General features: G+C 43.5%; 1 protein-coding gene across 1 annotated transcript in view; it reads left to right on the top strand.

Annotated features, from left to right (window-relative positions):
* The first annotated feature begins 13,233 nt into the window (after positions 1-13,233).
* adamts12 (ADAM metallopeptidase with thrombospondin type 1 motif, 12) overlaps positions 13,234-24,569 on the top strand; it is a 66,528-nt gene continuing 55,192 nt past the window's right edge. The window contains exons 1-2 of the mRNA XM_046348327.1: positions 13,234-13,585; positions 13,816-14,177. Coding sequence (XP_046204283.1) covers positions 13,468-13,585; positions 13,816-14,177 — 480 coding nt within the window. The 5' untranslated portion in view covers positions 13,234-13,467. The remainder of the gene's footprint in view (positions 13,586-13,815; positions 14,178-24,569) is intronic.

The raw sequence follows: 24,569 nt of genomic DNA, 5'->3' as shown, positions 1-24,569 counted from the left end.
AGGTCCATAATTGAAACTGATCCAAACGGGAACAAATAGGGGAATGATTCCACATTTGGATTAGATAATGCTAAACAAGGTTGAAATGTTGTCACGTAACTTAATAATAAATACAATAATGTATTTATTTGACAATAAACAGTAAACAAACTGTTCAGATCCCACTGTGGCTGGAATAGACTGCATACTTGCATTGGGGCATATGCATTGTACAGCCTTAACTATAGAGAGCAGTGGTGGTTGGCGGGAGGAGCTATAGGAGGACGGGCTCATTGTAATGGCTGCAGTGAAATTAATGGAATGGTATCAAACACATGGACATCACATTTGACTCAGCTCATTAATTCCATTCCAGCCATTACAACGAGCCCATCATCAAATCAAAGTTTATTTGTCATGTGCGCCGACAGTGAAATGCTTACCGACAGTGAACGCCGACAGTGAACAGTGAAATGCTTACTTTCTGCTCTAACCAATAGTGAGGAGAGAAAGTGTGTGTGTGTGTGTGTGTGTGTGTGTGTGTGTGTGTGTGTGTGTGTGTGTGTGTGTGTGTGTGTGTGTGTGTGTGTGTGTGTGTGTGTGTGTGTGTGTGTGTGTGTGTGTGTGTGTGTGTGTGTGTGTGGGTAAGTCAAGAAATAAAACAGTAAAAAGACATTTGAAAATAAGAGTAGCAAGGCTATATACCTGTTAGTCAGGCTTATTGAGGTACTATGCACATGTGGGATGTACTGGGCCGAACGCACTACCCTCTGAAGTGCCTTGCGGTCGGAGGATGAGCAATTTCCGTACCAGGCAGTGATGCAACCGGTCAGGATGCTCTCGATGTTGCAGCTGTAGAACCTTTTGAGGATCTCAGGACCCATGCCAAATATGTTTAGTTTCCTGAGGGGGAAGAGATTTTGTCGTGCTCTTTTCACGACTGTCTTGGTGTGTTTGACTCGTTCTAGTTTGTTGTTGATATGGACACCAAGGAATTTGAAGCTCTCAACCTGCTCCACTACAGCCCCGTCAATGAGAATGGGGACGTGCTCGGTGGTCCTTTTCCTGTAGTCCACAATCATCTCCTTAGTCTTGGTTACGTTGAGGGATAGGTTGTTATTATGACACCACCCGGCCAGGTCTCTGACCTCCTCCCTATAAGCTGTCTCGTCGTTGTGGGTGATTAGGCCTACCACTGTTGTGTCGTCAGCAAACTTAATGATGGTGTTGGAGTCGTGCCTGGCCATGCAGTCGTGGGTGAACAGGGAGTAGAGGAGGGAATGAGCACACACCCCTGGGGAGCTCCAGTGTTGAGGATCAGCGTGGCAGATGTGTTGCTACCTACCCTCACTACCTGGGGGCGGCCCGTCAGGAAGTCCAGGATCCAGTTGCAGAGGGAGGTGTTTAGTCCCAGGTCCCTTAGCTTAGTGATGAGCTTTGAGGATACTATGGTCTTGAACGCTGAGCTGTAGTCAATGAATAGCATTCTCACATAAGTGTTCCTTTTGTCCAGGTGGGAAAGGGCAGTGTGGAGTGCAATAGGGATTGCATCATCTGTGGATGTGTTTGGGCGGTATGCAAATTGGAGTGGGTCTAGGGTTTCTGGGATAATGGTGTTGATGTGAGCCATTACCAGCCTTTCAAAGCACTTCATGGCTAAGGACGTGAGTGCCACAGGTCTGTATTCATTTAGGCAGGTTGCCTTTGTGTTCTTGGGCACAGGGACTATGGTGGTCTGCTTGAAGCATGTTGGTATTACAGACTCAATCAGGGACATGTTGAAAATGTCAGTGAAGACACCTGCCAGTTGGTCAGCACATGCCCGGAGCACACGTCCTGGTAATCCATCTGGCCCCGCAGCCATGTGAATGTCGGCTACGGAGAGTGTGATCACACAGTCGTCCAGAACAGCTGATGCTCTCATACATGCCTCAGTGTTGCTTGCCTCGAAGCAAGCATAGAAGTGATTTAGCTCATCTGGTAGGCTCGTGTCACTGGGCAGCTCGCGGCTGTGCTTCCCTTTGTAGTCTGTAATAGTTTGCAAGCCCTGCCACATACGACGAGCATCGGAGCCGGTGTAGTATGATTCAATCTTAGCCCTGTATTTACGCTTTGCCTGTTTGATGGTTTGTCGCAGGGCATAGCAGGATTTCATGTAAGGGGCAGCTCTACCCTTTAGCTCAGTGCGAATGTTGCCTGTAATCCATGGCTTCTGGTTGGGGTATGTACGTACAGTCACTGTGGGTACGACTTCATCTGATCATTTTCTTATACACTGAGTCACTGGTGCTTCCTGCTTTCATTTTAGCTTATAAGCAGGAATCAGGAGGATAGAGTTGTGGTCGGATTTACCAAATGGAGGGCGAGGGAGAGCTTTGTCTCTGTGTGTGGAGTACAGGTGATCTAGAATTTTTTTCCCTCTGGTTGCACATTTAACATATTGATAGAGATTTGGTAGAACCGATTTAAGTTTCCCTGCATTAAAGTCTCCGGCCACTAGGAGCGCCACCTCTGGGTGAGTGGTTTCCTGTTTGCTTATTTCCTCCTATAGCTCCTCCCACCAGCCTTCACTGCTATAGAGTGTGCACCCATGAAATGGGATACCTGCCTACTCAGTGACACCCACAGCACACAACTATGTAGAGTTTACGCAAATATTATCATCATAGCTCTTATTGCACGACTCTGAAACCACTGTGAAATGAGCCACAGCTCACCAGTTAAGCTATTTTATTTTAATTACATTTTTTATTTAACCTTTATTTAACTAGGCAAGTCACTTTAAGAACAAATTCTTATTTACAATGACGGCCTACCAAAAGGCCTCCTGCGGGGACGGGGGCTGGGATTAAACATGTAAAATGTTTAAATATATAAATATAGGACAAAACATCATGACAAGAGAGACAACACAACACTACATAAAGAGAGACCTAAGACAACAACATAGCAAGGCAGCAACACATGACAGCACAGCATGGTAGCATCACAATAACAACATGGTAGCAACACAACATGGTAGCAGCACAAAACATGGTACAAACATAATTGGGCACCGCGCAAAGGGCAAGAAGGTAGAGACACAACAATACATCACACAAAGCAGCCACAAGTGTCAGTAAGAGTGTCCATGACTGAGTCTTTGAATGAAGAGATTGAGATAAAACTGTCCAGTTTGTGTGTTTGTTGTAGGTCATTCCAGTTGCTAGCCGCAGTGAACTGAAAAGAGGAGTGACCCAGGGATGTATGTGCTTTGGGGACCTTTAACAGAATGTGACTGGCAACTTTTGCTATTGTGCCTATTGAACATTCATTGAACATTCATATAGGACTGTAAAGCCTTACCTATGGAGTGTGCACCCATGGAGTGGGCTATCAGTTTACCTATCAGTACACCCACAGAACAGAACTACGTAGTTTGCACCAATATGAGCGTCATACCTCTTATAATTCTTATTGAAGGACTGCAAACAATGTGAAATGAGCCACATTAGCTCATCTATTGTGCGTATTGAACATTCATATTAGACTGTATAGCCTTATCTATGGAGTGTGCATGCATGAAATGTGTAGCCTACTCAGTGACAACCACAGTTTACAATCTAAAAGAATTTACACAAATATGAGCGTCATAGTTTTATTAGCGTCAAGTTATTTCAACATGAGGAAATGCACTTTTGGGCTCCACCTCCGAAGAATGACGAAGGCTACTTGGTGCATTTGATGCCGCGTTCAAAACAACTGGAGGTGAAAAATAAGAGTTCCGAGTTGTTTTGACTCGGCACGAATTGGGTGTGGGAATTTCCCAGTTTATTTCCATGTGGATTTAATTAACATCAACAAATAGGGCACTGATAGTTGTCAGTGTAGCTAGCTTGCTAACCTTATCTATCTAGCTAGCTTGCTAACCTTATCTATCTAGCTAATGTTATATATTGTTGCTGTAATGTATTTCTTACTACATTTATTCAAAAGATTAGTCCAGAGCTGTGAACTCTCACGCATTGTCCGTGAGACACAACAAATTGACCCTCTTCTCACGCTCTCACGGCACACCTCTTATTTCACGCATTGAAAAGTAGCCTACTGCTTACATTTTCTCTAAAAGTCTTTTTAATTGTGCTCCGTATCGCTTTGAAATAGGGGCTTCTGCGCCTGCAATTTAACATCAGGAAAGGAGCCATTGTCCTGCCACGGCACTGTGAACCGCGGCACATTGAAGCATATGATTGGTTTAGTTATGTAAGGGATCTCTGACAACGAAAAGACAGCAGCAGAGACCTGTATGTTTTAGCAGTGACGTTTGGTAGGGTGACCTGATTTGTAACTATGAAAATCATTTTTGTCTAAGAGATTGTGAACCCAAAAGTTCGATTATAGAGGGGGGGGGGGGGGGGGGGGGGCAGGGCAGGCAATAAATATAACAATTATTTGGTTAGGGTGTAAGGACAGATTTTATTATGTATTTACTTTATTTAGTCTGATCAGTGGAACAATTCTCATTCTTAACAATGGGCTAAAATACAGTGGAATTACTGTGCTTGTCAGCAACAACCGTACTGTATTTTATTACTCCACTTCTTCCCAATTTTGCCAGTGTAATCACATATTTGAAATCTGATGCCTACGTTTGTCTTTTTAAATGTATTATATGAGGCTATGCATTTTTGCAGCCATTCGTGGAAAGTTTTGAATAAGTCATACAAATAACCATAGGATATTAAATGCTCCATGAATCAAATATCTTTTTTTTTTTTTTTACATTTTAGTATTGTGCACATGCTAGACAGAGATGGTAGGGGGACTCATGACTCAAACACATATTTTGTCTATGTAGAGTAAGATTATCGTCAACTAGTGGGCATAAACCATCTGCATATTGATATTCATTAGATTTTTCTTGGTGATTGAGAAATACAAAATTAAATGTAAAAAAATTGAAATGAATAACGAATACAAATAAATAGTAGAAATAACATGGCTATATATAGTAAGTAGAAAATAACATGGCTATATACAGGGAGTACCAGTACCGAGTGGATGCGCAGGGGTGATAGGTCAATGAGATAGCTATGTACTGTACATAAAGGTAGATGCTGTTACCTTCTTTGACCACGTTTACATGTCCAAAGTATTCCGGATAGTAGCTCATAGCACCTTTATCCTGTTCATGAGTATCCCTGTAACCGTGAATAAACAGAATATTCCTCATTGGTTCATATGGCTTAAACTGTAACTGAAATCTGGACACTGAATGTAGGCCTATAACCTCTCACATATAGAGTAATATAATATTAACTCCTGCAGAATTATACATTTCTTGCAGTAAAATGATACAACAAATGTACATTTTTACTCTGGAACAAGATTGGAGAAATGTCTTTCTTACAGCATCTCTTGAGAAAATGTATTTCAGTATTTCAATTTCAATAAAATATGCACCCAAGAAAAACTGAGTCTTATCAGAAATGTGTTTAATCGTTTTATCAGCTTTTCATTTCCTTAAAACCCGGTCAAACTGATGACATTGGACATTTTGCACAGGACCAATCTTTAGTGTTTTGGAGTTACTGCATTTTCTCCCAGTCCCTAAACAAAACAGACACCTTTACTGGTGTTACCTAGATTACTAATATGTTCATTATATCGATGTTGGACATTATTCTGCTGAGCACTACTTTATTTAGTCTTGTAGGGCAACAACTTATGATAGAAGAGAAGCTGCATGTATCTAACTATACTTGATAAACAACTGACCAACCAAATGTCCAAACTTATATGTGACCGACCAGATCGATCTTATGTACATTGGCTTGAGAATGTATTCACCCCCCTTGGCATTTTTCCTATTGTGTTGCCTTACAACCTGGAATTAAATATATATTTTTTGGGGGGGTTGTATAATTTGATTTACACAACATGCCTACCACTTTGAAGATGCAAAATATTTTATTTTGTGAAACAAACAAGAAAAACCACAAAAAAGCTTGAGTGTGCATAACTATTCATCCACCCAAAGTCAAAACTTTAAAGACCCACCTTTTCCAGCACTTACAGCTGCAAGTCTCTTAGGGTATGTCTACAAGCTTGGCACACCTAGCCACTGGGATCTTTGCTCAATTTTAGTCTAACCTGACCAGAGTACCTTCTTCCATATGTTTGGGGAGTCTCCCACATGCATTTTGGCAAACACCAAACGTGTTTACTTGTTTTTTTCTTTAAGCAATGGCTTTTTTCTGGCCACTCTTCTGTAAAGCCCAGCTCTGTGGAGTGTGAGGCTTAAAGTGGTCCTAGATACTTCAATCTCCACTGTGGAGCTTTGCAGCTCCTTCAGGGTTATCTTTGGTCTCTTTGTTGCCTCTCTGATTAATGCCCTCCTTGCCTGGTCTCTGAGTTTTGGTGGGCGGCCCTCTCCTGGCAGGTTTGTTGTGGTGCCATATTCTTTCCATTTTTTAATAATGGATTTAATGGTGCTCTGTGGGATGTTCAAAGTTTCTGATTTTTTCATTTTTATAACCCAACCCTGATCTGTACTTCTCCACAACTTTGTCCCAGACCTGTTTGGCGAGATCCTTAGTCTTCATGGTGCCACTTGCATAGTGATGTTGCAGACTCTGGGACCTTTCAGAACAGGTGTATATATACTGAGATCATGTGACACTTAGATTGCACGCAGGTGGACTTTATTGAACTAATTATGTGACTTCTGAAGGTAATTGGTTGCACCACATCTTATTAAGGGGCTTCATAGCAAAGGGGTGAATACATAAACACGCCCCACTTTTACGGTTTTTATTTTTGGACTATTTTGTGTCCATGTCCATTACATGAAATCCAAATAAAAATCTATTTTAGTGACAGGTTGTAATGCATTAAAATAAGAAAGTACTACTTAAGTAGTTTTTGGGGTATCTGTACATTACTATTTATATTTTTGACTACTTTCACTTCACTACATTCCTTAAGAAAATATTGTACTTTTTACTCCATACATTTTCCTTGACACCCAAAAGTGTTGGAGTGTGCCTCTGGCTTCCCATAAATTAAAAAAACAAGAAAATGGTGCCATCTGGTTTGCTTAATGATTTATACTTTTGATACTTAAGTATATTTTAAACCAAATACTTTTTAGACTTTTACTCAAGTAGAATTTGACTGAATTCTACTTTTATTTGAGTTATTTTCCATTAAGGTATCTTTACTTTTACTCAAGTATGACAATTGGGTACTTTTTCCACCACTACGCATAGGGCTTTTCAGTCTCAAATGGCCATAATCTTTTGAACATGATGGGGGCAATGAAACAATAAAGACCCACAAAGGGAAGCGAAGTGGGCGGAGGGACGATTTGCAAGTGGAGCTTGGCAAAGGGGGCATGAATTGTTGACATAATTGTAATGAAAACCCAACCTTCATTTACTGGTGACTCACTCAGGTTCCAAACTCAGTTTTACATGAGACTTTATGACACAATTATCCTATTTACACTTTGTAATCAATATTGACAAGAATAAATGTTTCTGACTCATATCAATGCCATATAGGCCATTTTATAAAACATTGGTTGTTTTTTTAGGGGGGGGGGTCATTATTTAAATGTTTGTGGGACACTAACAGTTTGAGCTGGAGGGAGAGATGAGCAAGGAAAGACCTGTTCTTGAGTGGCCCAGCCAGAGTCTGGACTTGAACCCGATCGAACATCTCTGGAGAGACCTGAAAATAGCATTGCAGCGACGCTCCCCATCCAACCTGACAGAGCTTGAGAGGATCTGCAGAGAAGAATGAGAGAAACTACCCAAATACAGGTGTGCCAAGCTTGTAGCATCATACCCAAGAAGAATCAAGGCTGTAATCGCTGTCAAATGTGCTTCAACAAAGTACTGAGTAAAGGGTCTGAATACTTATGTAAGTGTGATATTTAAGTGTTTTTGTTATTTTTATAAATTTGCAAAAATGTCTGAAAGCCTGTTTTTGCTTTGTCATTATGGGGTATTGTTTGTAGATTGATGAGGAACAATTTTATATAATCCATTCTAGAATAAGGCTGTAATGTAACAAAATGTGGAAAATGAAGGGGCCTGAATGCTTTCCGAATGGAATGCACTGTAGCATACCCTAAAGGGCAATAATGCAGTCTAATAAGTCCACAGTGTTTTTTAAAATGTTTATTGTTTATTGTCAAATTAATTCATTATTGTATTCATTTTCAAGTTATGTAACAACATTCCAATCTTGTTTACCATTATCTAGTCCAAAAAGGGCAATATTCCACTATTTGTATCCGTTTGGATGTTTCAATGGGGAACTTTTATTTTGAAGGCAAACAGCAAATTCCACTAGTGTGGCTAGTCCTTAGTGTGGCTTTCTTACACAGTTACTATCTGTGAGAGGTTGAGAGGGCAAGCCACCACTGTACTAAAAGAGTCTGGACCAAAGTTCACCATGTCAGGTAGAACAGCGCCATCCAATGGGCAGAGAAAGAAAGGCAGACAGGTGTACATACACCTATCAATGCAAATTTATGAATAACCTATAAAACGACATAGACAACACTACATTACGCTCCGTACCTTCCTTCTTGGTAGTGTGTGAATTTTCCTTAACCTGCAAACTCAGGTGAGTAAGTCCCTATTGTGAGTCTGATATTAAACCAAGATCTAAACACATAGCTGGTGGTCCAGGACCATAGTAGACACACACACACACACACACACACACACACACACACACACACACACACACACACACACACACACACACACACACACACACACACACACACACACACACACACACACACACACACACACACACACACACAAGCAAACAAACACACAGACATGCGCGCGCACACACACTCGATTTATTTAGGTCATCTCTGGGACTGATTAAAAAACACTGTTGATTCTGACTTGGAAAGCCTTTTGGGATAAGCCAGAGCAATATACAGTGCATTCAGAAAGTACTCAGACCCCTTGACTTTTTCCCAAACATTTTACATTATATCCTTATTCTAAAATGGATTAAATCGTTTTTCCCCCTCATCAATCTACACACAGTACCACACAATGACAAACCAAAAACAGTTTTAAAAAATGGTTTCCAAATGTGTTAAAGATAAAAAACATAAACCTTATTTACATAAGTATTCAGACCCTTTGCAATGAGACTCGATGTTGAGTTCATGTGCATCCTGTTTCTACAACTTGATTGGAGTCCATCTGTAGTAAATTCAATTGATTGGACATGATTTGGAAAGGCACACACCTGTCTATATAGGGTCCCACAGTTGACAGTGCATGTCAGAGAAAAAAACAAGCCTTGAGGTCAAAGGAATTGTCCGTAGAGCTCCAAGACAGGATTGTGTAGAGGTACACATCTGGGGAAGGGTACCAAAACATTTCTGCAGCATTGAAGGTCTACAAGAACACAGTGGCTTCCATCATTCTTAAATGGAAGAAGTTTGGAACCACCAAGACTCTTCCTAGTGTTGGCCGCCTGAGCAATCGGGGGAGAAGGGCCTGTCACTCTGACAGAGCTCCAGAGTTCCTCTGTGGAGATGGAATAATCTTCCAGAAGGACAACCATCTCTGCAGTACTCCACCAATCAGGCCTTTATGGTAGAGTAGCCAGACGGAAGCCACTCCTTGGTTAAAGGCACATGACAGCCCGCTTGGAGTTTGCCAAAAGGCACCTAAAGGACTCAAACCATGAGAAACAAGATTCTCTGGTCTGATGAAACCAAGATTGAACTCTTTGGCCTGAATGCCAAGCATCACGTCTGGAGGAAACCTGGCACCATCCCTACGGTGAAGCATGGTGGTGGCAGCATCATGCTGTGGGGACTTTTCTCAGCTTCAGGGACTGGGAGACCAGTCAGAATTGAGGGAAAGATGAACGGAGCAAAGTACAGAGAGATCCTTGATGAAAACCTGCTCCGGAGCGCTCAGGACCTCAGAATGGGTCAAAAGTGTGATGGCCCTAAGCACTCAGCCAAGACAGACATGTTTTCAAGACAAATCTCTGAATGTCATTGAGTGGCCTGGCCTTGAACCCGATCAAACATCTCTGGAGAGACCTGAAAATAGCTGTGCAGCGACACTCCCCATCCAACCTGACAGAGCTTGAGAGGATCTGCAGAGAAGAATGGGAGAAACTCCCCAAATACAAGTGTGTCAAGCTTGTAGATTCATACCTAAGAAGACTTGAGGCTGTAATCACTGCCAAAGGTGCTTCAACAAAGTACTGAGTAAAGGGTCTGAATACTTATGTAACAGTGATATTTCCGTTTTATATTTTTTATGAATTTGCTAAATTATTAAACCTATTTTTTCTTTGTCATTATGGGGAATTGTGTGTAGATTGATGAGGGGAAAAACATATTTAATCCATCTTAGAATAAGGCTGTAACGTAACAAAATGTGTGAAAAGTAAAGGGGTCTGAACACTTTCTGAATACACTGTATTTACATTTATTGCTTTGGGATAAGAACTGATTTTTAAAAAATACTGTAAACATGATTCTGAGTTGAAAAGCCTTTTGGGATATTTAGATATATGTCTCTGGGAAAAAACAGAATCTGGTGCCTTGGCAGAGGATCATGTTCCAACAGAATGGCTGCCATGTATCTTGTATTGGACTTACAAAAAATGAACGGTTTTCATTAAGAGTAGCTAAACACATGAGAATATTGTGTTTAGACAAGTCATTTGTCATAGGCTATTTCGTTTGAAGTTTAAGCAACATATCGAACCAACAAATTCACAAACTCGGCCCCCTGCCCCATCTCAGTTTGTAACCGGTCATATCAGATAATGCCATCTATATTGCTCAGCTTGGAAATATCTAGGGGTTGCTCTTATGACATAAATGTCTCAATAAAATTGGTTTACTATGCTGTTATGCGCTGGCTGGAAAATCACACAGGTTTACTGAGAAGTGTGTGTGTGTCCAGAGGGCTACAACATGATCCACGTTCTCTAGAAAATCTATGTAAAACTTCCTGACAACAGGGATTTCCTCAAACCTCCATTAATCTTTTATCTAATGAATCCGTCTATCAACTCCCTCTCCCCCCCCACTCTCTCACTCTCTCTCTCTGTTTCTCTCTCTCTCTCTCTCTCTCTCTCTCTCTCTCTCTCTCTCTCTCTCTCTCTCTCTCTCTCTCTCTCTCTCTCACCCTCTCAAATATTAAATCAATCATTCCTAATTTATTCAATCACTCATTCAGTCCATACCTCCCTATCCTCCCTCTACCTCTCTCCCCCTCTCTCTCTCCCTCCCTCATCCCATCATTCACTCTGTCCCCCACTGCCTCCCAAAACCCTGCTGGTTCACTGATAATTTTTATTGTGTGTGTGTGTGTGTGTTTGTGTGTGTGTGCGCGCGTCTGTGTGTGCGTCTGTGTGTGCGTCTGTGTGTGTGTCTGTGTGTGTAGGTCCTCCAGACCTCAGTTATTTAACATGAAACAAGGCTCCTCACTCTCATCTCTGTATGTGGCCCCCCAGACAGATGAGTATGCTGGGTCTGAGTCTGGGTCTAGGCCTGGGTCTGGGTCTGATCTGTGCCTGGGTCTGGGTCTGATCTGTGCCTGGGTCTGGGTCTGGGTCTGGGTCTGGGTCTGGGTCTAGGCCTGGGTCTGGGTCTGATCTGTGCCTGGGTCTGATCTGTGCCTGGGTTTGGGTCTGGGTCTGAGCCTGGGTCTGAGTCTGGGTCTGGGTCTAGGTCTAGGTCTAGGTCTAGGTCTAGGTCTAGGCCTGGGTATGGATATAGGCCTAGGTCTGATCTGTGTCTGGGTCTGGGTCTGATCTGGGTCTGATCTGTGTCTGGGTCTGGGTCTGGGTCTGATCTGGGTCTGATCTGGGTCTGGGTCTGGGTCTGATCTGGGTCTGATCTGGGTCTGGGTCTGGGTCTGGGTCTGGGTCTAGGTCTAGGTCTAGGTCTAGGTCTAGGCCTGGGTATGGATATAGGCCTAGGTCTGATCTGTGTCTGGGTCTGGGTCTGGGTCTAGGTCTAGGTCTAGGTCTGGGTCTAGGCCTGGGTATGGATATAGGCCTAGGTCTGATCTGTGTCTGGGTCTGGGTCTGGGTCTGATCTGGGTCTGATCTGGGTCTGGGTCTGGGTCTGGGTCTGGGTCTGGGTCTGGGTCTAGGTCTAGGTCTAGGTCTAGGTCTAGGTCTAGGCCTGGGTATGGATATAGGCCTAGGTCTGATCTGTGTCTGGGTCTGGGTCTGGGTCTGATCTGGGTCTGGGTCTGGGTCTGGGTCTGGGTCTAGGTCTAGGTCTAGGTCTAGGCCTGGGTATGGATATAGGCCTAGGTCTGATCTGTGTCTGGGTCTGGGTCTGGGTCTGATCTGGGTCTGATCTGGGTCTGGGTCTGGGTCTAGGTCTAGGTCTAGGTCTGGGTCTAGGCCTGGGTATGGATATAGGCCTAGGTCTGATCTGTGTCTGGTCTGTGCCTGGGTCTGATCTGAGTGGTGTGGTCTCCAGAGTGGTGCAGTGGTCTAAGGCACTGAATCTCAGTGCTTGAGGTGTCACTATAGACACCTTGGTTCAGATCCAGGCTGTATCACAACTGGTTGTGATTGGGAGTCCCATAGGGTGGCCAACAAGTTCTCCAGGTTTGGCCGCTGTATGTCGTCATTGTAAATAATAATTTTTTATTAATTAACTGACTTGCCTATTTAAATAAAAGTTACGTTTTTTTTAAATACCAGACCCTGGCCCCAACAGTAGGTCAGGTTAGGACTGAGTGACATGCGGTTTTCATTCATAAAACAATCACTTCAATAGATGGATAGGTAAATAGGTTTAATTCATTCACAATGTATCTCATATCACCAAAAAGTCAAGACAAAAAGTAATTTCCAGGCAAATCAAGTCAAATCTTCAATTTCTAGTCCATCTTTTTTAATGGTCTTGAGGGGACACGTTCTTTACTCACACCACTCAATGTGCATATGAAACACCACTTTGGCTCTTGAGAAGTAGTAGGAGTAGCCCTCAAAGTCAACCCTGCAGAGACTTGACCGCAAGGTATACTGAAAATGAAAAAGGAAGCTATTTTACAGGGTTATCCTACAAATTCTAGGCCTACTTAGGCATCGAATTGAATTGGAATATTGAATAAACGGTTTAGAATATAGCGTTTGCATTGGTTTGCTCTAAAAGCACACGGGGTAAGTGAGCGAGCGAACATTTGAGTTATCTCCCACTGCGTTGCAGCTGCACACCACACCGCTCCCCTCTCGCCCCTGGCAAGAAACGAGACACTACTAGCCTATTACTCCTCCCCTCCCATGCAAAGTTGCAGCTTTCTCCCTTTCTCACACTTTTAATATGTTCTGTAACCAGCCTAAAGTTTTCCTCCTCATCCATGACGCTGGCCGTTGATGGAACGAAGAGGTCGCTAGACCACCTATAAAGCACAATTGGGACTTCAATGCCTGTGAATATTTTTAAATCTCTTGATTTTGGTTAGATGAAATATGCAATGTCCGCGGGTGAGCCAGGTTCTTTCTCTGCTACATTCTGTTTTGTTTTTGGCAGCAAGCCATGCCGAGTTCTCGCTGCCTGGCAGCCTCCTCTCTCCCGATGCAGAATCAGGTCAGTATGTCTCAGTTGTTACAATTTGGCTATAATAACTGCAACAATGTTGCGATTTTATTGTTGCAATTTCATACAAAGTTCTTTATAGCCATTGCAAGCTTGGTGCATGAATTTGCGCTGGTAGTCAGTTTTTTAAAATAAATGATCTTTATTAATTGAATTATCTTGAAATGATCTTGTAGGCTATTGATAATTCCATTGAACTTCCTTTTCAATTTTATCCTCAGGTCGCTTTCTCCAGTCCCAGTCAGATGTGTCCGTGGTCCATCCAGTCAAAATGTTCAGAGATGGACAGTTTCTCTCCCACTCTCTGGTACACCGCTTTAATCATGGGCGGCATAAACGAGACTTGGGGCTTCTGGAGGAACGCGTTTATTATAAGGTGAACTTCAAAGGTCGTGATTTGGTTTTCAATTTAACAGTCAACAAATATTTGGTGTCGAACGATTATATTCTGGAGAGGCGAAATGGGAGTGTGAACCGGACTGAGCACCGTACCACAGGTGAGAACGCGTGCCACCTGATCGGCACGGTGACGGATTCTACTAATGAGCGCGGGACGGCCGCCATCAGCACCTGTGAAGGCTTGGTAAGAAATCAGGATGCTGACCTTATTTAAAATTTAATTCATGCATGTGACAGAAATCCCTGTCATTGCTCATTATGTACTCTGATTTTAACACAAAGTGAGGTAGTTAAAAGACACTGAAATCCTTCTCCATCTTTATGCTTTTTGGAGTCAGTGATCAATATAAGGCTTCACAATAAGGTTTCACAATAAGGTTTCACAATAAGGTTTCACAATAAGGCTCCACTATAAGTTTTCATAATAAGTCTTCACAATAAGGCTTCACAATAAGGTTTCAAAATAAGGCTCCACTATAAGTCTTCATAATAAGGCTTCACTATAAGGCTTCACTATAAGGCTTCACAATAAGGCTTCACTATAAGGCTTCACTATAAGGCTTCACAATAAGGCTTCATAACAAGGCTTCACTATAAGGCTTCACTATAACGCTTCACAATAAGGCTTCATAACAAGGCTTCACTATAAGGCTTCACTATAAGGCTTCACTATAAGGCTTCACAATAAGGCTTCACAATAAGGCTTCATAACAAGGCTTCACTATAAGGCTTCAGAATAAGGCTTTGCTATAAGGCTTCATAATAAGGCTTCACAATAAGGCTCCACTATAAGGTTTCACAATAAGGCTTCACTATAAGGCTTCACTATAAGGCTTCACAATAAGGTTTCACAATAAGGTTTCACAATAAGGCTTCACAATAAGGTTTCACAATAAGGTTTCACAATAAGGCTCCACTATAAGTTTTCATAATAAGTCTTCACAATAAGGCTTCACAATAAGGTTTCAAAATAAGGCTCCACTATAAGTCTTCATAATAAGGCTTCACTATAAGGCTTCACTATAAGGCTTCACAATAAGGCTTCACTATAAGGCTTCACTATAAGGCTTCACAATAAGGCTTCATAACAAGGCTTCACTATAACGCTTCACAATAAGGCTTCATAACAAGGCTTCACTATAAGGCTTCACAATAAGGCTTCACTATAAGGCTTCACTATAAGGCTTCACAATAAGGCTTCACAATAAGGCTTCATAACAAGGCTTCACTATAAGGCTTCAGAATAAGGCTTTGCTATAAGGCTTCATAATAAGGCTTCACAATAAGGCTCCACTATAAGGTTTCACAATAAGGCTTCACTATAAGGCTTCACTATAAGGCTTCACAATAAGGTTTCACAATAAGGCTCCACTATAAGGCTTCACTATAAGGCTTCACTATAAGGCTTCACAATAAGGCTTTACTATAAGGCTTCACTATAAGGCTTCACAATAAGGCTTCGATATAAGGCTTCACAATAAGGCTTTACTATAAGGCTTCACTATAAGGCTTCACAATAAGGCTTCACAATAAGGCTTCACTATAAGGCTTCACAATAAGGCTTCACAATAAGGCTTCACAATAAGGCTCCACAATAAGGCTTCACTATAAGGCAAATCCACCACATTGAGAAGCAGGTACAGATAACTAAAATAGGAATTACATATTTATTTAGCTCCATTGATTTAGCTTCATTGATTTAGCTGAGATAGGGCATTTAGTTTGTGTAATGTCTTGCCCTATTTCCAATTCACCTAGAAGCCACACCATCCCCAAAGTCAGGAGAACTTTCGTTGAAATGTACAGGAGAGAGGCATCAGACCAGTACTAAAATATACAGAAGAGAAGCATAAGAGGAATTGATATGTGGTATGGCTGGTCACAGGCTGCTGAGCAAACCCTCCTTTAGACTGACAGTACCCCGTCTGTTGGTCCAGCCTTCAAAGATTTCCTGAGACAGTTAGCAGTAATACTTTAGCTCCATGGCCCACAAATGACTGCGGCTGCCTCCTCTCAGCCTATACTGGGAGACTCTGTCTCCCTTGCACAATCTTTCCATCTCTCTCCCCGCTCACCCTACTTCTACCACTCTCTGTCTCCCTCTCTCAGCGCTCACTCTTTTCTCTCTCTCTCTCTCTCTCTCTCTCTCTCTCTCTCTCTCTCTCTCTCTCTCTCTCTCTCTCTCTCTCTCTCTTTCTTTCTTTCTTTCTTTCTTTCTCTTTCTTTCTTTCTTTCTTTCTTTCTTTCTTTCTTTCTTTCTTTCTTTCTTTCTTTCTTTCTTTCTTTCTTTCTTTCTTTCTTCTCTCTCTCTCTCTCTCTCTCTCTCTCTCTCTCTCTCTCTCTCTCTCTCTCTCTCCCCTCTCTTTCTCTGTCTCTCTCTGTCTCTCTGTCTGTTTCTCTGTACAGTGTTATGTTTCTCCTTGTTTGACCACAGACAGTAAGTGAGAATGTGGCTTCTATGGCTACTGTTTAGAAAGAGACTGAAATAAGACTTGAGTCAGACACACAAACGAGACATCTGTACTTTTTAGAATTCTTGAATGTTTCCTATAAGAACAAAGGAAATTAATACTTTGACTTTCATCACAATGATAATTGTGAGCTTTGCTCTCTGTCTGCTGACCAGAAAACTGCTGGACAGCAGAGAGAGACAAATAAAAAATATCTGGACAGGAGAGAGAGAGAGAGATGAAGGATAACAGATGGAGGGCAGAGAGACAAAGGAAAATAGCTGGACAGCAGAGAGAGACAAAGGAAAACAGCTGGACAGCAGAGAGAGAGAGACAAAGGATAACAGATGGACAGCAGAGAGAGAGAGACAAAGGATAACAGATGGACAGCAGAGAGAGAGACAAAGGATAACAGATGGACAGCAGAGAGAGAGAGACAAAGGATAACAGATGGACAGCAGAGAGAGAGGGACATAGGATAACAGATGGACAGCAGAGAGAGAGAGACAAAGGATAACAGATGGACAGCAGAGAGAGAGAGACAAAGGATAACAGATGGAGGGCAGAGAGAGAGGGACAAAGGATAACAGATGGACAGCAGAGAGAGAGAGACAAAGGATAACAGATGGACAGCAGAGAGAGAGAGACAAAGGATAACAGCTGGACAGCAGAGAGAGAGAGACAAAGGATAACAGATGGACAGCAGAGAGAGAGAGACAAAGGATAACAGATGGACAGCAGAGAGAGAGAGAGACAAAGGATAACAGATGGACAGCAGAGAGAGAGAGACAAAGGATAACAGATGGACAGCAGAGAGAGAGGGACAAAGGATAACAGATGGACAGCAGAGAGAGAGAGACAAAGGATAACAGATGGACAGCAGAGAGAGAGAGACAACGGATAACAGATGGAGGGCAGAGAGAGAGAGAGACAAAGGATAACAGATGGACAGCAGAGAGAGAGAGACAAAGGATAACAGATGGAGGGCAGAGAGAGAGACAAAGGAAAACAGATGGACAGCAGAGAGAGAGAGAGACAAAGGATAACAGATGGAGGGCAGAGAGAGAGACAAAGGAAAACAGATGGACAGCAGAGAGAGAGAGACAAATGATAACAGATGGACAGCAGAGAGAGAGAGACAAAGGATAACAGATGGAGGGCAGAGAGAGAGAGACAAATGATAACAGATGGACAGCAGAGAGAGAGGGACAAAGGAAAACAGATGGACAGCAGAGAGAGAGAGACAAAGGATAACAGATGGAGCGCAGAGAGAGAGGGACAAAGGATAACAGATGGACAGCAGAGAGAGAGACAAAGGATAACAGATGGACAGCAGAGAGAGAGACAAAGGATAACAGATGGAAAGGCAGAGAGAGAGACAAAGGATAACAGATGGACAGCAGAGAGAGAGAGACAAAGGATAACAGATGGAGGGCAGAGAGAGAGACAAAGGAAAACAGATGGACAGCAGAGATAGAGACAAAGGATAACAGATGGACAGCAGAGAGCGAGACAAAGGATAACAGATGGACAGCAGAGAGAGAGACAAAGGATAACAGATGGAGGGCAGAGAGAGAGACAAATAAAAAATATCTGGACAGGAGAGAGAGAGAGATGAAGGATAACAGATGGAGGGCAGAGAGAGAGACAAAGGAAAATAGCTGGACAGCAGAGAGAGACAAAGGAAAACAGCTGGACAGCAGAGAGAGAGAGACAAAGGATAACAGATGGACAGCAGAGAGAGAGAGACAAAGGATAACAGATGGACAGCAGAGAGAGAGAGAGAGAGACAAAGGATAACAGATGGACAGCAGAGAGAGAGAGACAAAGGAGAACAGATGGACAGCAGAGAGAGAGGGACAAAGGATAACAGATGGACAGCAGAGGGAGAGACAAAGGATAACAGCTGGACAGCAGAGAGAGAGAGACAAAGGATAACAGATGGACAGCAGAGAGAGAGAGACAAAGGATAACAGATGGACAGCAGAGAGAGAGACAAAGGATAACAGATGGAGGGCAGAGAGAGAGACAAAGGAAAACAGATGGACAGCAGAGAGAGAGAGACAAATGATAACAGATGGACAGCAGAGAGAGAGAGACAAAGGATAACAGATGGACAGCAGAGAGAGAGACAAAGGATAACAGATGGACAGCAGAGAGAGAGACAAAGGATAACAGATGGAGGGCAGAGAGAGAGAGACAAAGGAAAATAGCTGGACAGCAGAGAGAGACAAAGGAAAACAGCTGGACAGCAGAGAGAGAGAGACAAAGGATAACAGATGGAGGGCAGAGAGAGAGACAAAGGAAAATAGCTGGACAGCAGAGAGAGACAAAGGAAAACAGCTGGACAGCAGAGAGAGAGAGACAAAGGATAACAGATGTACAGCAGAGAGAAAGAGACAAAGGATAGCAGATGGACAGCAGAGAGAGAGAGAGAGACAAAGGAAAACAGCTGGACAGCAGAGAGAGAGAGACAAATGATAGCAGATGGACAGCAGAGAGAGAGAGACAAAGGATAACAGATGGAGGGCAGAGAGAGAGACAAAGGAAAACAGATGGACAGCAGAGAGAGGGAGACAAAGGATAGCAGATGGACAGCAGAGAGAGAGAGACAAAGGATAACAGATGGAGGGCAGAGAGAGAGACAAAGGAAAACAGATGGACAGCAGAGAGAGAGAGACAAAGGATAACAGATGGACAGCAGAGAGAGAGAGACAAAGCATAACAGATGGACAGCAGAGAGAGAGACAAAGGATAACAGATGGACAGCAGAGAGAGAGACAAAGGATAACAGATGGAGGGCAGAGAGAGAGACAAAGGATAACAGATGGAGGGCAGAGAGAGAGACAAAGGAAAACAGATGGAGGGCAGAGAGAGAGAGATGAAGGATAACAGATGGAGGGCAGAGAGAGAGACAAAGGAAAAGAGCTGGACAGCAAAGAGAGACAAAGGAAAACAGCTGGAAAGCAGAGAGAGAGACAAAGGATAACAGATGGAGGGCAGAGAGAGAGACAAAGGAAAATAGCTGGACAGCAGAGAGAGACAAAGGAAAACAGCTGGACAGCAGAGAGAGAGAGACAAAGGATAACAGATGGAGGGCAGAGAGAGAGACAAAGGAAAATAGCTGGACAGCAGAGAGAGACAAAGGAAAACAGCTGGATAGCAGAGAGAGAGAGACAAAGGATAACAGATGGACAGCAGAGAGAGAGAGACAAAGGATAGCAGATGGACAGCAGAGAGAGAGAGAGACAAAGGAAAACAGCTGGACAGCAGAGAGAGAGAGACAAATGATAGCAGATGGACAGCAGAGAGAGAGACAAAGGATAACAGATGGAGGGCAGAGAGAGAGACAAAGGAAAACAGATGGACAGCAGAGAGAGGGAGACAAAGGATAGCAGATGGACAGCAGAGAGAGAGAGACAAAGGATAACAGATGGAGGGCAGAGAGAGAGACAAAGGAAAACAGATGGACAGCAGAGAGAGAGAGACAAAGGATAACAGATGGACAGCAGAGAGAGAGAGACAAAGCATAACAGATGAACAGCAGAGAGAGAGACAAAGGATAACAGATGGACAGCAGAGAGAGAGACAAAGGATAACAGATGGAGGGCAGAGAGAGAGACAAAGGATAACAGATGGAGGGCAGAGAGAGAGACAAAGGAAAACAGATGGAGGGCAGAGAGAGAGAGATGAAGGATAACAGATGGAGGGCAGAGAGAGAGACAAAGGAAAAGAGCTGGACAGCAAAGAGAGACAAAGGAAAACAGCTGGAAAGCAGAGAGAGAGACAAAGGAAAACAGCTGGACAGCAGAGAGAGAGAGAGACGAAGGATAACAAATGGACAGCAGAGAGAGAGAGAGAGACAAAGGAAAACAGCTGGACAGCCGAGAGAGACAATTCAAAATATCTGGACAGCAGAGAGAGAAAAAGGAAAACAGCTGGACAGCAGAGAGAGAGAGAGAGAGACAAAGGAAAACAGATGGATATCAGAGAGAGAGACAAATGAAAACAGCTGGACAGCAGAGAGAGGGAGACAAAGGAAAACAGCTGGACAGCGGAGAGACAAATCAAAATATCTGGACAGCAGAGAGAGAAAAAGGAAAACAGCTGAACTGCAGAGAGAGAGAGACGAAGGATAACAGCTGGACAGCAGAGAGAGACAAAGGAAAATAGCTGGACAGCAGAGAGAGACAAAGGCAAACAGCTGGACAGCAGAGAGAGAGAGACAAAGGATAACAGCTGGACAGCAGAGAGAGACAAAGGAAAATAGCTGGACAGCAGAGAGAGACAAATGAAAACAGCTGGACAGCAGAGAGAGAGAGACAAAGGAAAACAGATGGACAGCAGAGAGAGAGAGAGAGACAAAGGAAAACAGCTGGACAGCAGAGAGAGAGAGAGAGAGAGAGACAAAGGAAAACAGCTGGACAGCAGAGAGAGAGAGACGAAGGATAACAGCTCGACAGCAGAGAGAGAGAGAGAGACAAAGGAAAACAGCTGGAAAGCAGAGAGAGACAAATGAAAACAGCTGGACAACAGAGGGAGAGAGACAAAGTAAAACAGCTGGACAGCAGAGAGAGAGAGAGAGACAAAGGAAAACAGCTGGACAGCAGAGAGAGAGAGAGAGAGAGAGACAAAGGAAAACAGCTGGACAGCAGAGAGAGAGAGACGAAGGATAACAGCTCGACAGCAGAGAGAGAGAGAGACAAAGGAAAACAGCTGGAAAGCATAGAGAGACAAATGAAAACAGCTGGACAACAGAGGGAGAGAGACAAAGTAAAACAGATGGATATCAGAGAGAGAGACAAAGGAAAACAGCTGGACAGCGGAGAGAGGGAGACAAAGGATAACAGATGGATATCAGAGAGAGAGACAAAGGAAAACAGCTGGACAGCAGAGAGAGACAAAGGCAAACAGCTGGACAGCAGAGAGAGAGAGAGACAAAGGATAACAGCTGGACAGCAGAGAGAGACAAAGGAAAATAGCTGGACAGCAGAGAGAGACAAAGGAAAACAGCTGGACAGCAGAGAGAGAGAGACGAAGGATAACAGCTGGACAGCAGAGCGAGACAAAGAAAAATAGCTGGACAGCAGAGAGAGACAAAGGAAAACAGCTGGACAGCAGAGAGAGAGAGACAAAGGAAAACAGATGGACAGCAGAGAGAGAGAGACAAAGGATAACAGATGGACAGCAGAGAGAGAGAGACAAAGGATAACAGATGGACAGCAGAGAGAGAGAGACAAAGGATAACAGATGGACAGCAGAGAGAGAGAGACAAAGGATAACAGATGGACAGCAGAGAGAGAGAGACAAAGGATAACAGATAGAGGGCAGAGAGAGAGACAAAGGAAAACAGATGGACAGCAGAGAGAGAGGGACATAGGATAACAGATGGACAGCAGAGAGGGAGACAAAGGATAACAGCTGGACAGCAGAGAGAGAGAGACAAAGGATAACAGATGGACAGCAGAGAGAGAGAGACAAAGGATAACAGATGGACAGCAGAGAGAGAGAGACAAAGGATAACAGATGGACAGCAGAGAGAGAGGGACAAAGGATAACAGATGGACAGCAGAGAGAGAGAGACAAAGGATAACAGATGGACAGCAGAGAGAGAGGGACAAAGGATAACAGATGGACAGCAGAGAGAGAGACAAAGGATAACAGCTGGACAGCAGAGAGAGAGAGAGATAAAGGATAACAGATGGACAGCAGAGAGAGAGAGACAAAGGATAACAGATGGACAGCAGAGAGAGAGAGACAAAGGATAACAGATGGACAGCAGAGAGAGAGAGAGACAAAGGATAACAGATGGACAGCAGAGAGAGAGAGACAAAGGATAACAGATGGACAGCAGAGAGAGAGAGAGACAAAGGATAACAGATGGACAGCAGAGAGAGAGACAAAGGATAACAGCTGGACAGCAGAGAGAGAGAGAGACAAAGGATAACAGATGGACAGCAGAGAGAGAGAGACAAAGGATAACAGATGGACAGCAGAGAGAGAGAGACAAAGGATAACAGATGGAGGGCAGAGAGAGAGACAAAGGAAAACAGATGGACAGCAGAGAGAGAGAGACAAATGATAACAGATGGACAGCAGAGAGAGAGAGACAAAGGATAACAGATGGACAGCAGAGAGAGAGACAAAGGATAACAGATGGACAGCAGAGAGAGAGACAAAGGATAACAGATGGAGGGCAGAGAGAGAGACAAAGGAAAATAGCTGGACAGCAGAGAGAGACAAAGGAAAACAGCTGGACAGTTGAGAGAGAGAGACAAAGGATAACAGATGGAGGGCAGAGAGAGAGACAAAGGAAAATAGCTGGACAGCAGAGAGAGACAAAGGAAAACAGCTGGACAGCAGAGAGAGAGAGACAAAGGATAACAGATGGACAGCAGAGAGAGAGAGACAAAGAATAGCAGATGGACAGCAGAGAGAGAGAGAGACAAAAGAAAACAGCTGGACAGCAGAGAGAGAGAGACAAATGATAGCAGATGGACAGCAGAGAGAGAGAGACAAAGGATAACAGATGGAGGGCAGAGAGAGAGACAAAGGAAAATAGCTGGACAGCAGAGAGAGACAAAGGAAAACAGCTGGACAGCAGAGAGAGAGAGACAAAGGATAACAGATGGACAGCAGAGAGAGAGAGACAAAGGATAACAAATGGACAGCAGAGAGAGAGAGACAAAGGATAACAGATGGAGGGCAGAGAGAGAGACAAAGGAAAACAGATGGACAGCAGAGAGAGGGAGACAAAGGATAGCAGATGGACAACAGAGAGAGAGAGACAAAGGATAACAGATGGAGGGCAGAGAGAGAGACAAAGGAAAACAGATGGACAGCAGAGAGAGAGAGACAAAGGATAACAGATGGACAGCAGAGAGAGAGAGACAAAGCATAACAGATGGACAGCAGAGAGAGAGACAAAGGATAACAGATGGACAGCAGAGAGAGAGACAAAGGATAACAGCTGGACAGCAGAGAGAGAGAGACAAAGGATAACAGATGGACAGCAGAGAGAGAGAGACAAAGAATAGCAGATGGACAGCAGAGAGAGAGAGAGACAAAGGAAAACAGCTGGACAGCAGAGAGAGAGAGACAAATGATAGCAGATGGACAGCAGAGAGAGAGAGACAAAGGATAACAGATGGACAGCAGAGAGAGAGACAAAGGATAACAGATGGACAGCAGAGAGAGAGACAAAGGATAACAGATGGAGGGCAGAGAGAGAGACAAAGGAAAATAGCTGGACAGCAGAGAGAGACAAAGGAAAACAGCTGGACAGTTGAGAGAGAGAGACAACGGATAACAGATGGAGGGCAGAGAGAGAGAGAGACAAAGGAAAACAGCTGGACAGCAGAGAGAGAGAGACAAATGATAGCAGATGGACAGCAGAGAGAGAGAGACAAAGGATAACAGATGGAGGGCAGAGAGAGAGACAAAGGAAAATAGCTGGACAGCAGAGAGAGACAAAGGAAAACAGCTGGACAGCAGAGAGAGAGAGACAAAGGATAACAGATGGACAGCAGAGAGAGAGAGACAAAGGATAACAGATGGACAGCAGAGAGAGAGAGACAAAGGATAACAGATGGAGGGCAGAGAGAGAGACAAAGGAAAACAGATGGACAGCAGAGAGAGGGAGACAAAGGATAGCAGATGGACAACAGAGAGAGAGAGACAAAGGATAACAGATGGAGGGCAGAGAGAGAGACAAAGGAAAACAGATGGACAGCAGAGAGAGAGAGACAAAGCATAACAGATGGACAGCAGAGAGAGAGACAAAGGATAACAGATGGACAGCAGAGAGAGAGACAAAGGATAACAGCTGGACAGCAGAGAGAGAGAGACAAAGGATAACAGATGGATAGCAGAGAGAGAGAGACAAAGAATAGCAGATGGACAGCAGAGAGAGAGAGAGACAAAGGAAAACAGCTGGACAGCAGAGAGAGAGAGACAAATGATAGCAGATGGACAGCAGAGAGAGAGAGACAAAGGATAACAGATGGAGAACAGAGAGAGAGACAAAGGAAAATAGCTGGACAGCAGAGAGAGACAAAGGAAAACAGCTGGACAGCAGAGAGAGAGAGACAAAGGATAACAGATGGACAGCAGAGAGAGAGAGACAA

This window comes from Oncorhynchus gorbuscha, linkage group LG05 (genome assembly GCF_021184085.1).
Source record: "Oncorhynchus gorbuscha isolate QuinsamMale2020 ecotype Even-year linkage group LG05, OgorEven_v1.0, whole genome shotgun sequence".
NCBI classification, from domain to species: domain Eukaryota; kingdom Metazoa; phylum Chordata; class Actinopteri; order Salmoniformes; family Salmonidae; genus Oncorhynchus; species Oncorhynchus gorbuscha.
This window is presented reverse-complemented; position numbering and strand designations above follow the sequence as displayed.